Below are 20,993 nucleotides of genomic sequence, written 5' to 3'. Positions count from 1 at the left end.
TTCCCAATCTACCTTAGCCAACTCGCCCCTGATACCTACGTAATTGGCTTTGTTTAAATTTAAGATCCTAGTTTCGGACTTAACTACATCACTCTCAAACTCAATATGAAATTCTATCATATTATGATCACTCTCCCCCTGAGGATCCTTAACTGTAAGATTACTAATTAGCCCCATCTCATTATAATACTAGATCTAAAATCACCTATTCCCTAGTTGGTTCCTCGACATATTGTTCTAGAAAACTGTCTCTAGTGCATTCCATGAACTTGTCCTCCAAACTACTTTTGCCAATATGGTTTGCCCAGTCCAGATGACTATTAAAGTCCTCCATGATTATTGCATTACCCTTGTTACATGCTCCTCTAGTTTCCTGATTTATACTCTGTCCAACACTATAACTACTGTTAGGGGGGCCTATAAACTACTCCCACCAGTGTTTTCTGCCCCTTGTTATTTCTTAGCTCCACCCATACTGATTCTACATCCTGGTTTTCTGAGCTAAGAGCTTTTCTCATTACTGCCTTTACCTCATCCTTTATTATCAGGGCTACCCCACCCCTCCTTTTCCGCTTTGCCTATCTTTTCTAAGAAAAGATCGCTACAAACATTGTATTTGGTGTTTTGGCATAGATTCCTGGACATATGTGTGTGTGTGTGTGTGTGTCTCTCTCTCTCTCTCTGATACACACACGGAAAGAAAATCTAAACATTGTACATACTAACAGCAAAATACTGCAGGCAATTAGAGCTTTCAAAATTTATCTCATTTATTTTTTTTGAAAAAATAACTCAAATTAAGATGATGAAACACAATTTGTCTCTATCGCATCACACTAATTCATGCAAAAATCACTAATTAGAATATTAGTATTTTCTGTTACAATAACAGTTAATACTCAGAAGCTAATTTGAATCATACTCACTGACTTTCCCTCCCTCTGACTCCAGCTCTCTGTTTAACAGATGTCACTAATTAGAATATTAACATTTCTAACCATCAGTGTAACACAGGTGATAATCAGGTGGTAATTATAGGCACAAGCATCAGGAGGATACATGTTAAAGTCTGGTATCTTTACAAGATTTGGAAAGTGTAGGATGTGAAACAGCAAAAAACTTATCTCTAGCTGACTATTAATCAGCATGCAAAAAATACTTTCAAATTCAAGATACCTAGAAGGTAGCCGGTAAGTGAAGCTCCTCCCATCTTCTGTCCAAATGACAACCTTGTCAGCATCTACAAATTCACCCCCAGTCCAAGACTGATCACTCTCACAGGGTACTGAGCATAACAAAGAAAAATCTCCAGCATCAAATACCTGGTAGAGAAAGGAAAGAAATTTAGTACTGTATTTAGAAAATATTAACACACATTAAGAGCAAATTCCAGTGTGTCTGGATGGATTAAGATTTTCAAAAATGCCTGTGACAACTAATTTTGACCGAAATTGTGACAAAAATTACGAAGTGAAAAACGTCTGAATGGAACTGAATTACAGTAATGTCTTTGTGACACCTCATTTTGTTTTATTAAATCATTTATTCTAGAGTTTAAATAAAAATGTAACAAATCTAAAACACAAACACAGGATGCTCAAAAAATTTAACTGGATACACCTAAAATATGTAATTAGCTTCTTCAATTTAATTTATGGTCAATTCTTGTTCAAAGCATGTCCAAACCAGTGTCAGGAAGTGACCTTTCAAGCTTAGTGAAACACAAGGATAAATTGTTTTACAACTATTTCTAGGTGGAGAAATCGTCACTATATTTTGTTAGTTAAGGCATGTCAGTTTCCTGACTATTACTATCACTGCATTAAAAGAAATTTAAGAACTTTGCTTATCCAATGAATAACATTTTTAAAATTCAGGATTTTAACCAAGGATAGAGTAAAATCAATACATACACAAAAGCAAATTTATCTTGAATTACAATAATATTAGAATATGTATTATTTGCCCCTAAGAAACTGAAAAGCTATTTCAATAGGGTGACATCCATTTTTCTTCAGAGAAGGAATAAACTATGCATGTTTGTAAAATAATCTGCAATACTGTACACTGTTTCACTGTGAAACTACTGGATGATTTTCTATTAAGTAAAATTTGTCAATAATTATGCTGGATTCATTAGCAATGTCCTAAAATCACCAATCATTTAAGACCCAAATAATTAACCATGATAAAAAAAAATTATAACTATAAAAAGTTCATTCTCAAACCAGAATTTCACATGTGAACCAGTTAAAAGCACAGAATGTAAATAATTTACAAATATTAAAATGTTTTATTGGTGTAAAATTCTAATATATTGCCAATTAAAACAACTTACATTTCTATAGTGAGGTACAGAGATGTCTCAGAGAGATTAACAAGATGTGCACAGAGAAGGGAAGTTAGATGGAGAAAATGTGGCAACTGATTATTGCACAATTTTTTTTAAAAACTTGGATATACAAGATTTACTCATCTTTACATTTAAAAGTTTGATCTCAAAGCTTTTGATTCTTTCACAAAACCATAAATGGGTATACTATAAAAATCTTACCCTCCAATATTTGGAGCAAACCACCAACAGGGATCGCTGTGTATATGTACAAAATGAAATGCTTTGGCAGTTCAGACAGTAAATGGGTTTGGATTCCTCTTCAAATATTGGCTCAGTATCCTATAAATATAAAAGTAGATAAAGCATTTTTGTACTTGTCACAATTTTGACATGGCTTTGGAGGAAGTAGTGCACTGCACATTAATTATAAATGTATCAAAGAAAACTGAGGTACAATGATCAATAATCCAAGCTAACAAGAATAAGACCGACATCCAAACTCGTGTTCTTACACATCAAAGATAACCTGACTATGCACAAAACCTCTCTCATTTAATAATTGAACTGGAAAAAATAAGCATATAAGGTAAACTAATTCAGTGCCTAATTCTAGTATGTGATCTCTCAAGATGACACCCTTAAAAGAGCACCAAAGCCAATATTCTGAAGAAGTCTGAACCCATTGGGAATTAGCAGCTATGACAGGTACTGATGGGAGACCAAACTTTCCAGTACTGATCTTGCCTCGGCTGAAGTGTTTTTAAGTATATAACTGGAGTCTAAAATGTGCTAGCTCCAAGACCAATTAAACAAGTTATTGGTGAAAATCTGTCTATTCACCTTATAAAAACATTGAGATCACGTCATGGACTGATCTAGTGTTTGGCTAGATCAGTCCATGTTGCTTTCTAGCAATCTGATCGGTCTATGGGAACCACAAAACTCGTACTTTCATTATTCTTCCAGTTAGTTGATTGGTCTGTGAGAATCATGGGAAGGCATGCCCCCAATATTCCTCCAACTATCTGAATTATTTGACTAGTAGGGCAGGATTTTACTTTACATGACCACCAAAACCGCTAGCAACCCTTATATCACCCCAGACTCGATTTCTCCAATATTCTCCTTGCTGGCCTCCCATCCTCCTACTTCTATAAACTCCAACTCGTTCAAAACTCTACTGCCTGTATCCTGTTCTACATTAAGTTCTGCTTGACCATCATTCTGTCCTCACTAATCTACAATAAAGAGTGCATTGAATTTAAATCCTCATCTTCAAATATCTCCAACCCTTCTCCCACCCGACCTGTGCAACCTCCTCTGCCTTATATGTCTTCTCCAACACCTTACGGTCCTCCAATTTTGTCAGATTGGTTCAGTGTTGTAGCACTCTTGTCTAAGTCCAAAGGTTGTGGGTTCAAGCCCTGCTCCAGGACTTTAGCCTATAATCTAGGTTGATAATTCAGTGTAGGGCTGAGGGAGTACTGCATTGTCAGAAGTGTCATTGTTCGAATGAGATGCTAAATGAAGCCCCATCTGCTTGTTCAGATCAGTGTAAAAGATCCCACGCACTATATGAGGAAGACCAGAGTTTTCCCAGAGTTCTAGCCAAAATTTATTTCTCAACCAACACTACCAAAAAAGATTAACTGGCCATTCAACTTATTGCTGTAGGTGGGACCTTGACTGCCACACTTTGGAATATCCTGAGGATGTAAAAGTACAATAGCAGTCTCTGACACTGCTAGCTTCATACCAGAGCTATCTACTCCAGTTACATTTTCCTGCTTTTTCTCCATACTGTTCAATAATTTCCTTCTTAAAGTGTTTTTCCTTTCTTAGTCTTAAACGTTGGCTTCAATTGTCCCCTGTGGCAATGCATTCCATATTCTAATAACCTATGTATGAAAAGAAAATCATCTGACCTCGTTAGCCTCTCCATTTAGGCTTCTAAACTAATTCTAAATTTGTGCCTTCTTCCTATTGATTAACCAACCACTGGAAATAATTTTTCTCTATCTACTCTCTCAAACTCGAGTAATTTTGAACACTGCTACAGGATCTCTACTTAATCTTCTCTACTGCAGTGAATACAGTCCTAGCTTTTCAAGTCTCTCATCAGAACTATACCATCACATCTTTGATACCATCCTAGCAAATCCTAATGAGGTATCCAAAAATAAACTCAGTACTTCAACTGTGGCCTAACCAACATTTTGCATAAATTCACCATCAACGCCTTTCATTCAATGCTCCTATATATAAAATCTAGAACCCCACTTGCAATTCTACTTTTAAAGATCTGTGCATTTGCACCTCTAGATGTGTCTTTCCTCTGCTGAATAGAGAATTTTACAATTTATGGTATATTTCTATTCAATGTTGTTTTTCTTAAAATGTATGACTCCATTTTTGTTAATCTGCATTTGCCACATATTTGCCTACTCCCCTAACTTGTCTATATCATCCTATAATATGCTGCATTCTTATTCACAGTTTGCCACAATTTGATGGTATCATTTTTTATGATATTCCCCCTATGCCTACATCCAAATTATTTATCTAATTGTATATGGAGAACAAGAGAGTTCCAACACAGATCCCTGGCACATGCTACTAGCTATATCTTGCCAATCTTAGAAACAACCATTTACTCCTACTCTCTGCTTTCTATCCTACAGCCATTCCTCTACCCATTCTATCACTTTACCTTTAATAACATGGCTCTTGTGACAAATATATTACATCCATCCCTTTGTCTATCCACTTGATAATTTTCTCAAAGAACTTGATTAAATTAATCAAGCATGATCTCCCCCTAACACATCCATTCTGATTGTCCCTGATTAGCTTAAATGCTGTTATCCCTTATTATAATTACTGGCACTTTCTTAAAACTATACATATGGTATGGGGAGCATTATTTAATCATCTCACATGAACTTTAAATCTGATTTTTAAAATGTACTTTTTTGGTCTGCTTTTAGATGTTTTTAATTTTTCATGGCCTTTTGTCAACCTTATTCATGATTTTATGGTCATATCAACATATACCACGAGTACAGAACCACATGTAAACTAAATCCTTATACAATTAACATACTCTACGAATTCAACAAAAAGCAAATTACTGAAAGTGCTGTAAATCTTAAACAAAACCAGAAAAAGCTAAAGTCAGTCAACATCTGTGGACAGGGCAGGCAATTGACATTCCAGGCTGGTAGCCTACTATGGCTTGTGTGCAGAAAGAATTTCTTACTCTACTGATCTCATGTGAATGCTTTACACCAGGACAAACTGGAAATCAAACTTAGATGAAAAAAGTTCAAGAATGCCACCATGGACCTCAGATGAAGTTTTATGAAGTAGCTGTATTCATTGCACCTCTTATTGTCTCTCTATGATAGAGGCTGCAATGCAATCAGAGGATCAGCAAGCCACTGCCTAGAAGCCAAAGCTGAGTGCAGATTACTCCAGCTTAGAAAAATATGGAAATGGTGGGTTTTATTTGGTAACTAGGCACCAATTAAAACAAATGTTTTCCTAGATAAAGGAAATAATTTAAGAAAAAGAAATTAGAATCATAGAATCTTACAGTACAGAAGGCGGCCATTTGACTCATCGTGCCTGTGCCGGCTATTTGAAAGAGCTACCCAATTAATCCCACTCCGTTGCTCTTTCCCAATAGGCCTGCAAATTTTTCCTTTTCAAGTATATATCCATTTCCCTTTTGAAAGCTACTATTGAATCTGCTGCCATCACCCTTTCAGGCAGCACATTCCAAATCACAACAACTTCCTGCATAAAAAAATTGTTCATCTCCCCTCCGGTTCTTTTGCCAATTAGCTTATATCTGTGTCCTCTGGTTACCAACCCACTGGCCAGTGGAAACAGTTTCTCCCTATAATTTGGAACACCTCTATTAAATCTCCCCAGAACCTTCTCTGCTCTCAGGAGAACATTCCTAGCTTCTCTAGTCTCTCCACATAACTGAAGTTCCTCATCCCTGGTATCATTCTGATTCTTGAAGAAATATATTAAGCTCAGATCATATAGGGCCCTAACCTGACGCATGACCGGAGGGGAGATGAACAATTTTTTTATGCAGGAAGTTGTTGTGATTTGGAATGCGCTGCCTGAAAGGGTGATGGCAGCAGATTTTCAAATGTATGCAAACACATTAAGCAATAAGCATTGCCGGGTTATATCGCAATTGTGAGAATACCATAGGGAAAAAATGATATACAAAGTACAATAAATGTATTGAACAAAAGCAATCACTGGTTCTCAAATAAAACATGTGCACTTGAAAATTCAACAATAATTAATTATAAATAAGGATAGGGTTGGGAACCAAATAGTTACCAGTCTGGTCTATTTGGTATTCAGAAACCAGTTCTAATCTCGAGGTTAGGGCTGTATTAACATTACAGTTTCTCGTGACACATGCAAAGTCTGCACTGGTATAGATTCAACATGAAATTTCTGATCACAGAACTTGTAAACCATGCAGATTTACAAAACTACCCTATCCAAATGCTTGAAATCATACCTGCATTCGATTGATTTCAGCAGTAATAATCCACACCTTCAAAATTCCAGTTACTGAAACTGCTACCACTGTGTCTTCTGAGAACAGAAAATAGCAAAATGTCGATCATTCAAATGCAATATCTTCATAATAGTAATGGGAACAGTTTAGCTAAAGGTCATGCATGATGGTATGATCTGCATTACACCCTATTTCTATTACAGTGCTGCCTCTGGATCCAGTCCTGTAATACAATACAGATCAGAGTCCATGCTTCCACAGGCACATATCATCACGCCAAAGCAGCCTGATTTTGTACTTCCTGGTGCAAAGTGTCACTAGCGACTAGATATCCATTCCCAGCTGCTGTGTTGTTCTGGTTGCAGGCGGATAAGCTTGCAGCCTGATACAGGCCACATTTTCATATTGCTAGTCTATTAGACCTTCCCTTGACAATGGAGAAGGTCCTTACCAGAATCATGATGTCACAAAAGTGCAATCACATCATGAATTTTATACATGCACATTGCTTCATTGTTACTGCCAGTGCTCTAATTCCACTGCCCAGTATAAACAGGGTGAATGTGGAATAGTGGTGGCCAATGGAACTTGTTCCACAAAAAAAAGATGCATTTTTTGGCCAACCCTGGAATCTAACTATCTTTGGACTAGGGAGAGGCCAACCCAACTCAGAAGGAATACTCACAAGAGAGTCAAAGACAGTAACTATCTATTTAGCCACAAATCAGCAATAGTGTAATATGGGACAAGTCTGGCGATTCAGCAGCTCAAGCAGAAAGTTGGTGCCAACAAGGCAGTTGTAATTTCAACCCTCAGAACTATCACCCACAGCAATATTTATAAAAGATTTTTCACAGGTTGGAGAAGCAATGAAATAACTCTTAATCTGAATTCTGACTGTATCTAAGAGGGTCTCCTTTTATACATTTGCCTCATTAGCACCATGATTTCACAATACTTAAATGACCATGACAGAATCAGATCTTGTGAAGTTAGAGATAATATCTAATTAACAACTTGAATAATTTGGACAGCTTATCTACTTTGAAGTACAATTTTGCAACTACAACCAGGAATACACCTACTCAGCAACAGTATTTAACACCTACGTGTTACAAATTTTCATTTCCTTTTCACTGGACATTATCTCATCTTCAGCATCATCAGTTCAGCCCATAAGCATATTTTGCATCCCCTACAATCCAAAGTGTATCTACTGTCTAACATCTAGTTAAACCTGGGAATTATAATATAGAATCCTTACTACATATACCATCTACTACAATCTTACACGTGCCACCAGGTGCATTCTCCTAACTTTAAGGAAAGTGACTGAAAAGCAATCTAGCAAAACAAGGCATGTCTGTAAACCAATAAACTGGTTTATTTTACATCAAACACATGATTTTGGGTGTCCTTGTACACGAATCACAGTGGGATTTGTGTGTCCTTGTGCACGAATCACAGAAAGTTAACATGCAGGTACAAGCAAGTAATTAGGAAGGCAAATGGTACATCAGCCTTTATTGCAAGGGGTTGGAACATAAGAATAAGCAAGTCTTGCTCCAATTATATAGGGCTCTGGTGAGACAGCACCTGGAGTACTTTGTGCAGTTTTAGTCTCCTTACCTAAGGAAAGACATAATTGCCTTAGAGGGGGTGAAACGAGGGTTCACTAGATTGATTCCTGGGATGAGAGGGTTTCCTATGAGGAGAAATTGAGTAGAATGGGCCTATATTCTCTGGAGTTTAGAAGAATGAGGAATGATCTCATTGAAATGTATAAAATTCTTAGAGGGCTTGACAGAGTAGATGCTGAGAGGCTGTTTCCCCCGGTTGGAGAGTCTAGAACTAGGGGTCATAGTCTCAAGATAAGGGGTCGGCCATTTAGGACCAAAATGAGGAAAAATTTCTTCACTCGGAGGGTTGTGAATCTTTGGAATTCTCTACCCCAGAGGACTGTGGATGCTCAGACATTGAGTATATTCAAGACTGAGATCGATAGATTTTTGGACACTAAGAGAATCAAGGGATATGGGGATAGGGCGGGAAAGTGGAGTTGAGGTAGGAGATCAGCCATGATCTTATTGAATGGCGGAGCAGGTGTGAGGGGTCACATAGCCTACCCCTGCTCCGATTTCTTATGTTCTTATGAATGAACAGAATATAGTTTTCACAGTGAGGTTGTAAAATTTCCTAGCACTCCTCCTTCCCTATAAAATACTTTAAGAATGTAACTCTGTCATTGTTCTAAGTGAAAGCTTATTTTCAAGTCACCTAAATCCAAGTTAACTGACCACGTCTTTCACTGTTGCAGGCAGCATATGTTCACACATCTTCTCTGATATCTCCCTGACAGAGAGAGTTCTCTGTATCCTGTCTTAAGTCTGTTTATGGACAAATGCTTTTTCTAATTTAATTAACCAACAATGGGTATTCTATCAACATGACTGAAAACAAAGGAGACCATCTTTATGGATGGTCCAAGACACTACTCAATGATGTGACTGTTTATCTAACTGAGGTTTCCCTCCCCAATTATTTAAAAGCTACAGAAATTTATGTCAATAAATAACTTTATAGCTGGCCTGTCTCTCTTTGGTGGCTAATTAAAACTTCAAATCACCCTAGTTCTGTATCTGCTGGTTAAGTCAAAAAAGCAGCATTTAATATGTAAGAAATACCACAAAATTGATAGTCAGGCTCAGGCAATACCAGTAAAACCCAAAATGCTACAGTAGGTTACATTCTTTGAAATCTAATTTTTTGCAATCTCTGCAATCATTTTGCAACTAAAGCTTAAAGGGCTAACAATTTTTTTGGGGGGTGGGGGTTGAGCAGAATCCTGTATTTTTGCAGTGTGGAATTTAAAAATGGTTGACTATTGCTCATAGAGATAATTCAAAAGTAACTCCATAACAGATTTTAAAAAATTGTGATTACAACTCAATCATCATTTGTAATTACAAAGAAAAAAAAAATCACAATACAGCTTTTAAAAACTCATTCCTCACCTTGTGTTCTCAGTGAACGTATAATGCTCACTGAACTAATCCAATCAGGAGAAATCTTGGACACCAAAGAATAAAGGACCTCCAGGCTAGTGGCATCAACTACAAGGATTTCTGGATAATGTCCATAACACAGCAATCTTCCTTCTCGTTGAGTTCCAATGTTGAACTGATAAAACTATTTTTTGAAACATAATTAGAACAAGAAAGTTAACAACAATATTCCTATCTCCCTTTTTTTAAACTTCTGCTAATGTTTTCACCTCCGTCAATCAAGATTTCCTTTTCCTCTCCAAAGTTCTTGAACACATCCTCTCCAAAATCCATGCCCATCTTTCCCACAATTCAGAGTTTAAATCTCTCTGATCAGGTTTCCACCCCTGCCGAAGCACTGACACAGCCCTAACCATCCTCTGTGACTGTGTGTGGTGCACTGCAGCCTTTGACATGGTTGACCAGGCTACCTTTCTCTTCCTCCGATGCCTCTCCTCCAATGTCCAGCTCAGTGGAACTGCCCTCATTTGGTTCCACTCTAATTTATCCGATCCTAGCTGCAGCATCTCCAGCAACTGCTTCTCTTCCCACGCCAAGAGTTACCTCCAGAGTAGGCACAGGAGTGGGCCATTCAACCCTTTGAATCTGTTCTACCATTCAATCCAATCATGGCTGATCTGTACCTCAACTCCATTTATCTGCCTTTGTTCCATTTCTCTTGATACTCTTACCTAACAAAAAATCAATCGATCTTAGTCTTGAAAATTTCAGTTGACCTAGCATCCACAGCCCACAACATTCCAAAAACTCTACATTCCTCCAACTCTGGCCACTTGTGCATCCCCCACTCCCTTCGTCTCACCAATGGTGGTCAAGCCTTCAGCCATATAGGCCCCAAGCTCTGAAATTCCCACCCTAAATCTCTCTGGCTCTCTCCTCCTTTAAGACTCTCCTCAAAACCTACCTCTTTAAACAAGCTTTTAGTCACATGTCCCGTTGACCCCTTCTTTGGCTCAGTGCCAATTTTTGACTTGGGACTTGGGACGTTCTCCTACATTAAAGCAGCTATATAAATATAAGTAGTTGTTGTTAAAGTGGTAAATGGTCTATCTCTAATTTAAGATTATCCCCTCTTGTTCTGAATTCTCTCACCAAAGAAAATGGTTTCTCAGTCCTCCAAGGATCAATACTTGGCCCCCTCTTCATCATACGCAAGTGGCTGCTTGGCAATATCATCTGCATTACTGAGACCAACACCACATGTACATTGACGACACCCAGCTCTACCACCTTTCTCAACCTCTCCACTGCCTGTCCTGTCAGGCTGCTTGTCCGACATCCAGTCTTGGATGACTCAAAATTCCTCGAGTTAAATATTGGGAAGAACAAAGGAAATTGTCTTCGGCCTCCACCACAAACTCCATACCCTCGCCACCAATTACATTTCCCTCCCTGTGCATTGTCTCAAATTGAACCAGACTGGTCACAACCTCAGTGTCCATTTGACCCAATCTGAGCTTCCGACTCCATATCCTCGCCATCACAAAGATTGTCTACTTCCACCTCTGTAAGATCACCTGCTCCACCCCTGCCTCAGCGCATCCGATGTTGAAACCCTCACCCATGCCTTTGTCACCTCCAGACTCAACTATTCCAATGTTCCCACGACCAGGCTTCCCATCCCCACCCCGTCATCCACCCTCCATAAACTTCAGCTCATTCAAAACTGTACCGCCTGTATCCTATCCCACAACAAATGCCACTTACACATCTTTCCTGCTTGCTTATGTGCATAATCAAAGCTCTATTCTGGCCAGTAAATTTGAAATGTTTCGAAGATGGTAGCATTTACACTCTAAATATGTTACAAAATAACCTTCATAAGATTAGAAAGTACCCAGGAGGTCCAAGGAATCACACTAAAATTATACTCTATATGGCGCTAAACCTAGCTATGTGAGACAATCTCCATGAGCAATTTACACACTGCTGTGCTCCCAAGTATCAAGACCTGAATCCAGGGTAATACAAACACTTTTGCATCATGGGAAAGTGTTTTCCGTTTCACTGCGACACAAAACATATAAATAGGAGACAACTACTTCATATTCCAGATTTTTTTCCTTTTAAAAGTAAAAGTTTACAAGGGTCCCAGCAAATTCACGAGTACTCACTTGTATGCCGGTATGAGTACATGCCAGTTTAGTAAATTCTATGCATCTTCCATCACTCACATCCCAAAGGCACATCTCTCTGCAAGAAATTTTTTTTGTGTGACTTAGCAAAATGATATTAAGATGATGTTAGTGATTTAATTAAATATATTTTAGTATCATGAGCACAAAAAAGAACTTGAATGATGCAGAAGATGCACCAACAGGGTTCCACAAAATGTTGGGAGATAAGTTAGGTACCTATCTTAGTTACCCAGACAGGCTCAAAGCTGTGTCACTATACTTTAGAGAAGCATAGACATTGGTATGATTTGATCAAGATTTATGAGATGATGAAGGGATTAGATTGTGTTTGTGTAGACAAATTGTTTCCTTAACCTCTTAACTTAAATTCCTCACACCCAGAATGATGCTTGTTGTTCATCTCTGTACCCTCTCAGGAGCAAAAATATTCTTCTATGATTGGGAATCCAGCTACATTTAACAATTGTTGATAAAAAGTTAAAAACAGTGGATGTCCAAAGGGACTTAGGGGTTCAGGTACATCGATCACTGAAGTGTCATGAACAGATGCAGAAAATAATCAATAAGGCTAATGGAATGCTGGTCTTTATATCTAGAGGACTAGAGTACAAGGGGGCAGAAGTTATGCTGCAGCTATACAAAACCCTGGTTAGACCGCACCTGGAGTACTGTGAGCAGTTCTGGGCACCACACCTTTGGAAGGACATATTGGCCTTGGAGGGAGTGCAGCGTAGGTTTACTAGAATGATACCCAGACTTCAAGGGTTAAGTTAAGAGGAGAGATTACACAAATTGGGGTTGTATTCTCTAGAGTTTAGAAGGTTAAGGGGTGATCTGATCGAAGTTTATAAGACATTAAGGGGAACAGATAGGGTGGATAGAGAGAAACTATTTCCGCTGGTTGGGGATTCTAGGAGTAGGGGGCACAGTCTAAAAATTAGAGCCAGACCTTTCAGGAGTGAGATTAGAAAACATTTCTACACACAAAGGGTGGTAGGAGTTTGGAACTCTCTTCTGAAAATGGCAATTGATGCTAGCTCAATTGCTAAATTCAAATCTGAGATAGATAGCTTTTTGGCAACCAAAGGTATTAAGGGATATGGGCCAAAGGCGGGTATATGGAGTTAGATCACAGATCAGCCATGATCTTATTAAATGGCAGAGCAGGCACGAGGGGCTGAATGGCCTACTCCTGTTCCTATTTTCCCATGTTCCTAATTGTTAAAATCAACGCACTGAACAAATATAGTCGGGATGGGATAGGACCAACACCTTTTACAAAAACATAAACTTTGTCAATTAGTACTCTATCCTTTTGTTATTCGAACTGAAAACATTGCCTTTTCACTGCAGCATGGCATTGTGCCAATGATCTTTTGCTCCATGCATTCCTCATAGTATTACAGTAAGCTTACTTTAAGAAACAAAAGTTTATATCAACTGATTATTGGAGACATCGTAACTGAGCACAGTGGCACTTTTTAAAATTATACAGCAACAATGTTACTTACGTAATTTAAAATATACAATCTAAGTGTAACAATAGATCAAGGGGTAGACAAAGTCTTTCAGCTTTCAAAATAACAAACTTCAAACCATCACAGAATCTGTACATTTCCCCCCAAAGCAAATCATGCCTCCATTGATAGTCATCTTCTAAGGATCTTGGAAACAACTTAATTGGGGGTTTTCTCTCCTTTTAATTATGTGTGCCCATTTCTACATTTTTTCCTTCCCCGTTTTGACTTCTAGTATCAAAATCTTTTACTTTTGTAATAGTATAAATATGTTTCCCATTATTGAATTTTTTTTGAAAACCTGGTTAATTCAATGGATTAAAAACAATATTTCCTAACAGAATTGCTATTATACAGGTTTTACCACAAGCTCAGCTGTTCCCATTTTTCTATTTTACTCACCCACTTTCAGATGCACTGACGACATATTGTTTGTCACTGCTGGCATTAGCTTTAGAAAGGCAAGTGATGGATGATGTGTGGCCAAAAAGCAAAGCCCTAGGAATGATCTACATATACACAATGTAAAAACATAGGAAGTGGTTAGTGCATAATTTCTACAGTAGTCAACAAAATCCTGCTACTTATAACCAGGTTTTGAGTAGTTGTTAACCCCATTAAAAGTCAATATTTTTGATGGTAAAGTTCTTAGTATGTAAAGCATAAATTATTTAGATTAGACTAAGCTTTTGTGATTTTTTTTCTCAAACTAAATGTTTCATTGCTGTGAATTAAGCTTAAAGTACTTTGGGTTTCATTATAAATCAACAAGAAGAAACAAGTACCCATCTCTCTTTCTTTCTGCTCTTTAAATAGTTATCAGAACCACATAACCAGAATTTGGGAAAATGTACAACTTACAAAACCTTAGACATTTGTTTTATTTACTTAGAACCATAGAATGGTTACAGCACAGGAGGCTGCTATTCAGCCCATCAAGCTCGTGCCAGCTCTTTGCAACAGCAATCCAGTTAATCCCATTCCCCCGCTCTTTCCCCATAGTCCTGCAAATATTTTCCCTTCAAGTATTTATCCTATTCCTTTTTGAAAGCTACGATTGAATCTGCTTCCACCACCCTTTCAGGCAGCGCATTCCAGATGATAACAACTCGCTGCGTAAAAAAGTTTTTCCTCATGTCACCTTTGGTTCTTTTGCCAATCACCTTAAATCTGTGTCCTCTGGTTCGTGACCCTTCCGCCAATGGGAACAGTTTCCCTTTATTTACTTTATCTAAACTCTTCATGATTTTGAACACTTTTCTATCAAATCTCTTCTTAACGTTCTCTGCTCTAAGGAGAACAACCCCAGCTTCTCCAGTCTATCCATGTAACTGAAGTCCTTCATCCTGGAACCATTCTAGTAAATCTTTTCTGCACCCTTTCTAAGGCCTTCACATCCTTCCTAACGTGCGGTGCCCAGAGTTGGACACAATACTCCAGTTGTGGCCGTACCAGTGTTTTATAAAGATTCAACATAACTTGCTTTTGTACTCTATGCCTCTATTTATAAAGCAAAGGATCCCATATGCTTTTTTAACCACTGTCTCAACCTGTCCTGCCACCTTCAAAGATTTGTGCACATATACCCCCAGGTGTCTCTGTTCCTGCACCCCATTTAGAATTGTACCATTTAGTTTATATTGCCTCTCCTCATTCTTCCCGCCAAAATGTATCACATCGCACTTCTCTGCATTAAATTTCATCTGCCATGTCTGCCCATTCCACCAGCCTGTCTATGTCCTCTTCAAATCTTTCACTATCTTCCCCAGTGTTTACTACACTTCCAAGTTTTGTGTCATCTGCAAATTTTGAAATTGTGCCCTGTACACCCAAGTACAAGTCATTAACATATATCAAAAAAAGCAGTGGTCCCAGTACCAACCCCTGGGAAATACCACTCCTCCAGTCCGAAAAACAGCCGTTCACTACTACTCTCTGTTTCCTGTCAATTAGCCAATTTCCTATCCATGCTGCTGCTGCCACTGCCCCTTTTCAAGTCTTTAAAGGAAAAGACTTCAAGTCTTTTTGTTTAAAGAAAAAAAAGCTAAGTAAAATTGTACAAGTTAAATGGATGAAAACACCAGAAAACAGTTCTGAAAAAATTACCAAACAAAATTAACTGTCTGATAGTATCCACAAAAAGAAGTTGCATTTCAACAGAATCAGTAGCACAATAAACAGGAGGGGAGCGGAGGCGCGAGTGGAGAAGAGAGAGGTGGGGGCTGAGGAGAGGGGGAGACCTTTGCCACTTATTTTTGATCTGGTAGTTTCCAAGTGGTCCCCAGCTGGTCACTCGCCTGCTACAACCATGTATGGCTTCAAGTGGCTATTTCCTGGTGCTGTCTTTAATTCCTCGGCTGCTGCTTAGTGGGTACTCCGTTTATGTCTCTGGCTCATTTTGTGCCTCTCATCTGCTTTCTATTCCAAATTTTCTTTTTCAATTTATTTATTCAGTGGCTGACCACCATTTGGGAACTCTCAAATGTTATTTGACAGACTCGTTTTTACTATTTTCCGTTAACGATGCTTCGGTCCATATTTATAATGAGTTTTACCTATATAACCCTCATTAACCTGATTGTACAATCCAGCCAACATGTTCTCTCAAAATATTCAAAATGCTTTCTGAAACTTCTTTTCATCCATCAGTTTTTTTCCTCAGTAACAAATTTCTAATGTCCAAAATACTGGTTTAATCAAAATTTTAAAATTACATATCTCAAAATATTAAATTTATCAATTGAAGTTTTATTTTACTTCAAGGGCTCAGCCTTTTCCAAAAGCTTGGGCTTGGTCTTGGACTTGGGCTTGATATATTTGCAGAGAGCTGTAACATTGAGAGCTAAATTTAGATTGTGCATTCTGAGCATGTGCAGTATACCTAATTTTCCAGATGCATAAAAATCTTTCAGCCAGCTATTGATGGAATAATTTGCTTTACCTTCTAGCCTTTTCTACACAATATTAAGTTTTTAATAATCTTGAAAAATATGGGAACAAATTTCAAAAAGCTTTACCGAGGTAAAATATACATAGAATCATAGAAGGGTTACAGCGCGGAAGGAGGCCATTCGGCCCATTGAGTCCACACCAGCTCTATGCAAGCGCAATCCAGCTAGTCCCACTCCCCCACCCTATCCCCGTTGCCCTGCAATTTCTTTTTTCAAGTACTTACACATTGAGGTGTTTTTTTTTTAAATGTGCATGTGAGAAAGACAAGAAGTGTCCTGATTATACACTTATTAGTTTTGTGTTCTATAAATATTAGAAAGCTTATTAAAAAGGGAAGGGAGAGAGGCAGCCACCATCAAGGGTTGGGGAGAAGGGAAGAATGTCATTTTTTCATTTAATGTTACCTCAATTTAAATAGCAATTGAATTTTTAAGCCATCTCATTATCTCACTTGTGGTTTGTTGACAGTTAGAAAAGGATAATACTAATCACTTACACTTGTGAGATTGAGATTCTAATTTCTAACATCTATGAGAGAGAGGGCTAGATTGACAGAAAGAAAGACAAATTGAGAGACAGGGAGACAGACAGCTTCTTTCTTCGTACTAATTCGATTTTTTTAGTTAAATTTTAAAAACCAACAAAGCCTCTTTTGGAAAAGACATAGGAAGGGAAAGTAGGAGAGAAAGTGGCTGAGGGAGAGTTTCTGGTCTCATCACCAACCCCTATCCTTTGGAGGGTGAGGGGGGTGGAAGAGTGGATGGATATGATGTGAGTGACAGCAAAACAAGGGGAACGAGGAGGATATGAGGTTGAGCACTTAGTTTAAAAGGCCAGGTTTTCCCCCACCACCCCTCCCCAAATACAATCATTGCTGAATCTTTTCCCTGTCATACCTCCCACCACCTGAAAGGAAAGAACAAAATGACAGAGCAAAGCAAAAGAGGGCAGAGAGAAAGAGAAATAAAGAGCATTAAGGGGAGAGAAGCAGAAGGGAAGAGAAAAGAGAGGCAGAAGCAAAGAGAGACGGAGAGAAACAGCAATATGAAGGCATCTGATACAGGCAAGACAGTGGCCATATTCTTCAACTTACCCTGTGCAATATCACAGGAAATCAACCAGCATACTCAAGATATGTGGACTTAAATTAAGTGGTTCATGTGGAGATAAACACTTGCACAGGCTTGATGGTCCAACAGCCCATTTCTGTGCTGTGACATTCCGTGATTTTATTCTATCATTTTAAAAAGACTGAACAGTAGACACAATCTGCAGTTATAAGGACTGACCTCTAGTTTTGGAGTTAGATCCCAAAGACAAATTTGTCCATCATGACATCCTGTAACGATGGTTGCCAAATCATCCATCACCAGTAAATTTGAAATGCAATGCGTTGGAGCTTTGCGGCCCCACAGTACGATAGGTAACACCAGGCTATTTCCAGCCATTTTTATTTTAGGCCTGTTTAAAAATAAAACAAAATTTAGAAGTACGTAAAGACAGAAAAATTAAAATGGAATAGCTGTAATTACTGTTATGTAATCACAAAGTTCTCAAAGCTGTACAACTGTTTCACCAGCAATTTGATTTCAAAATTATTTAGTAATTTTAGACACAGTAAATTCACATATCTTGCAGTAACTTTGAAACAAATGAGTACTATTTCTGTATCAAATCTGTAAAAAATTTACATATTTATTCCAAAAACAGTATAAGCAAATATTCTATTGCTCTGTGTGCACAAGCATTACTTCACAATTATGTTTAATTACTCCCCAATTCCTATTCTGGTTGAGATAATGAGTAGCAGAACTGTGCAAACCATAAAAAGTTCCAGATTCAATCCCCAGTTTGTGCCGTCAGCTATTCTCTGTGGTTCCCTTATCAAAAACAAAATGAATGGATCCAAACTTAACCTTGTCCTATGCCACCTTATCAGTTTCTCTTCCCCCTAGTACACCTTTCCTTTCCTTGAAATTTGCTCTTGTGATCCCTAAAATAGTTGGTCCCTCTTACTATGCAATTGCCCTTACATCAGTACTTCAACAACAACAATACGCATTTATATAGCATCTTTAACATAGTAAAACATCACAGGGCGCTTCACAGGAGCGTTATTAGACAAAATTTGACACCAAGCCACAACTAGATATTAGGACAGATGACCAAAAGCTTGGTCAAAAAGGTAGATTTTAAGGAGCAACTTAAAGGAGGAGAGGTAGAGAGGCGGAGAGGTTTAGGGAGGGAATTCCAGAGCTTAGGGCCTAGGCAGCTAAAGGCACAGCCGCCAATGTTGGGGCAAAGGAAATTGGGGATGCAAGCGCCCAGAATTGGAGGAGTGCAGAGATCTCGGAGGGTTGTAGGGCTGGAGGAGGTTACAGAGATAGAGAGGGGCAAGGCCATGGAGAGATTTGAACACAAGGATGACAATTTTAAAATTGAGGTGGGTTAGGGCATAGGCAGGAGAGTTTTGATTGAGCTGAAATTTACAGAACATGGAGGATGGGAGGCCAGCCTTGAGAGATTTGGGAATAGCAGAGTCTGGAAGTGACAAAAGCATGGATGAGAGTTTCAATAGCAGATAGGCTGAGGCCAAGGCAGAGCCGCAGGTAGGTGATGTCTTGAAGGTGGAAGTAGGCTGTCTTTGTGATGGAGAGGATATGGTGTTGGAAGCTCACCTCAGGGTTCAATAGGACGCTTAGGTTACAAACAGTCTGGTTCGACCGGAGAGTGTGGCTGGGAGAGGGACGGAATCGGGTATGGAGTTTGTGGAGGGTGCCGAAGACAATGACATTGATGTTTCCAATATTTAAATAGAAAAAAATTACATCTTATCCAAGACTGAATGTTGGACAAGCAGTCTGACATCAGAAAGGCAGTGGAGGGGTCGGGAGAGGCGGTGGAGAATTAGAGCTGGATGTTGTCAGTGTACATGTGAAAGCTGAACCCATGTCTTTGGGTGATGTCAGCAGGGGGCAGCTTGTAGATGAGGAAGATGAAGGGGCCAAAGATAGATCCTTGGGGGACTCCAGAGGTAACGGTGCAGGGGCAAAGAAGAAGTCATAGCTGGAGCCATAGCCATAGATGGCTACGATTGAATAGGTAACAGTAGAACCAATCGAGGACAGTCCATTTAATGTGCATAAACAGGGTTTCTGACGCATTTCCTAAGAAGTTACAACGAAGCGGAAGCAGCTCCAAGGACATTCCTGGCCAATTGTTACTATACTGTTTGGGCGTTAGAAATGTTAGCTGTGGAAAACAAGTGATCAGGGTTGAATAATGTAAGTATTACAGTCATGCTATCCTCAAGTTTAATATATAGCATATAAAAGATCCTTTAACAACTTGATAGAACTTAAAAGATCATGATAAGAATAGCACTGATTATAGGGACTAAAAATAACTAAAACGCCTTATGATTTCTGTGCTGCTGAGATTATGCAATTTACATGTGGAATGTAACTAGCCAAGCTTTTTGACTTTTTCTTAATTATTTTTGGGAGGTTAGGGAGAATTTTTTCATAATTTTTTATTCTTTCCTCCTTTTTCTGCTAATTTTCTTCCCTCCTCCTGTATTTGATCCCTTACTGAGGTACTATCCCATAGATACTAAGTACAATGGAACCTCTCCAAATTATCACTCTTCGTATACAAGCATAGACGGAGTTCAATCCTATCCACACCTAATTATCACATAGGGTCACTTCCAGCGGTGTTTGCTCAATAGTAATAAGAAACCAGAACACTGGCCAATTTTTTGCCTCCCTAACTCAGGGGCACTTATGTAAACTGTAATGATCCAAGCGCAGACTAGGATTCAAACCCATGAACTCTGGTCTGTCTCAATTGGCGATTAATGGCTTTCCAGAAAGGGAAAACCATTTAAAGTAGCAGCATTCTTTAAAAAGGTTCTGTACGAGGTAGAATTTCCGCTTTGGGCGCAATCGGAAAATTGCGCTGGTTAGGTCACAGTTCAAGTTTCCGATAAAATTCATTTGCATAATCACAAATGTAAATTCTTTCATGAACCAGCACAATCGGGCAGCGTAATAGAACATAATCATTTATTTCCATTAAAAAGTATTCCTTGATGCATTTATGAGTGGTAACCTGGTGCAGTTTTATTAATACAGCTTAAAATGGGTTTAAGACAAAAAATGAGCATTTTTAATAAGTGTCCAGTCCTCCACCTGTGAGCAACCTGATTTAAAAATCACTGAAATTGACATTAAAAACTATACTGAACCATTTGCTAGTTTCATTGGTGTACACTAGTCAGTTTCCTATAAAATGAAATTTTTTTTGATCTGAAAAAATATTTAAAACGTGCCTACTAGAGCCTGTGGGCCTCAGAAAATGAGCGCAATTTGAAGAGCTATCCCGAACCAGCACAATCGTCAGAATCTTGCAATGTTGACTTGGGGGTGTGGC

General features: G+C 38.5%; 1 protein-coding gene across 2 annotated transcripts in view; it reads right to left on the bottom strand.

The window, feature by feature from the left end:
- The window catches only part of LOC137321425 (WD repeat-containing protein 7), a 644,210-nt gene that overhangs the window by 580,464 nt on the left and 42,753 nt on the right, over positions 1-20,993 (bottom strand). For both annotated transcript variants that reach the window (XM_067983813.1, XM_067983820.1), the window contains exons 3-9: positions 17,849-18,020; positions 14,010-14,116; positions 12,067-12,145; positions 9,902-10,076; positions 6,888-6,964; positions 2,555-2,674; positions 1,177-1,322 (exon numbers count right to left, since the gene is read on the bottom strand). In XM_067983813.1, coding sequence (XP_067839914.1) covers positions 1,177-1,322; positions 2,555-2,674; positions 6,888-6,964; positions 9,902-10,076; positions 12,067-12,145; positions 14,010-14,116; positions 17,849-18,007 — 863 coding nt within the window. In that variant the 5' untranslated portion in view covers positions 18,008-18,020. The remainder of the gene's footprint in view (positions 1-1,176; positions 1,323-2,554; positions 2,675-6,887; positions 6,965-9,901; positions 10,077-12,066; positions 12,146-14,009; positions 14,117-17,848; positions 18,021-20,993) is intronic.

This window comes from Heptranchias perlo, chromosome 1 (genome assembly GCF_035084215.1).
Source record: "Heptranchias perlo isolate sHepPer1 chromosome 1, sHepPer1.hap1, whole genome shotgun sequence".
NCBI lineage: Eukaryota > Metazoa > Chordata > Chondrichthyes > Hexanchiformes > Hexanchidae > Heptranchias > Heptranchias perlo.
This window is presented reverse-complemented; position numbering and strand designations above follow the sequence as displayed.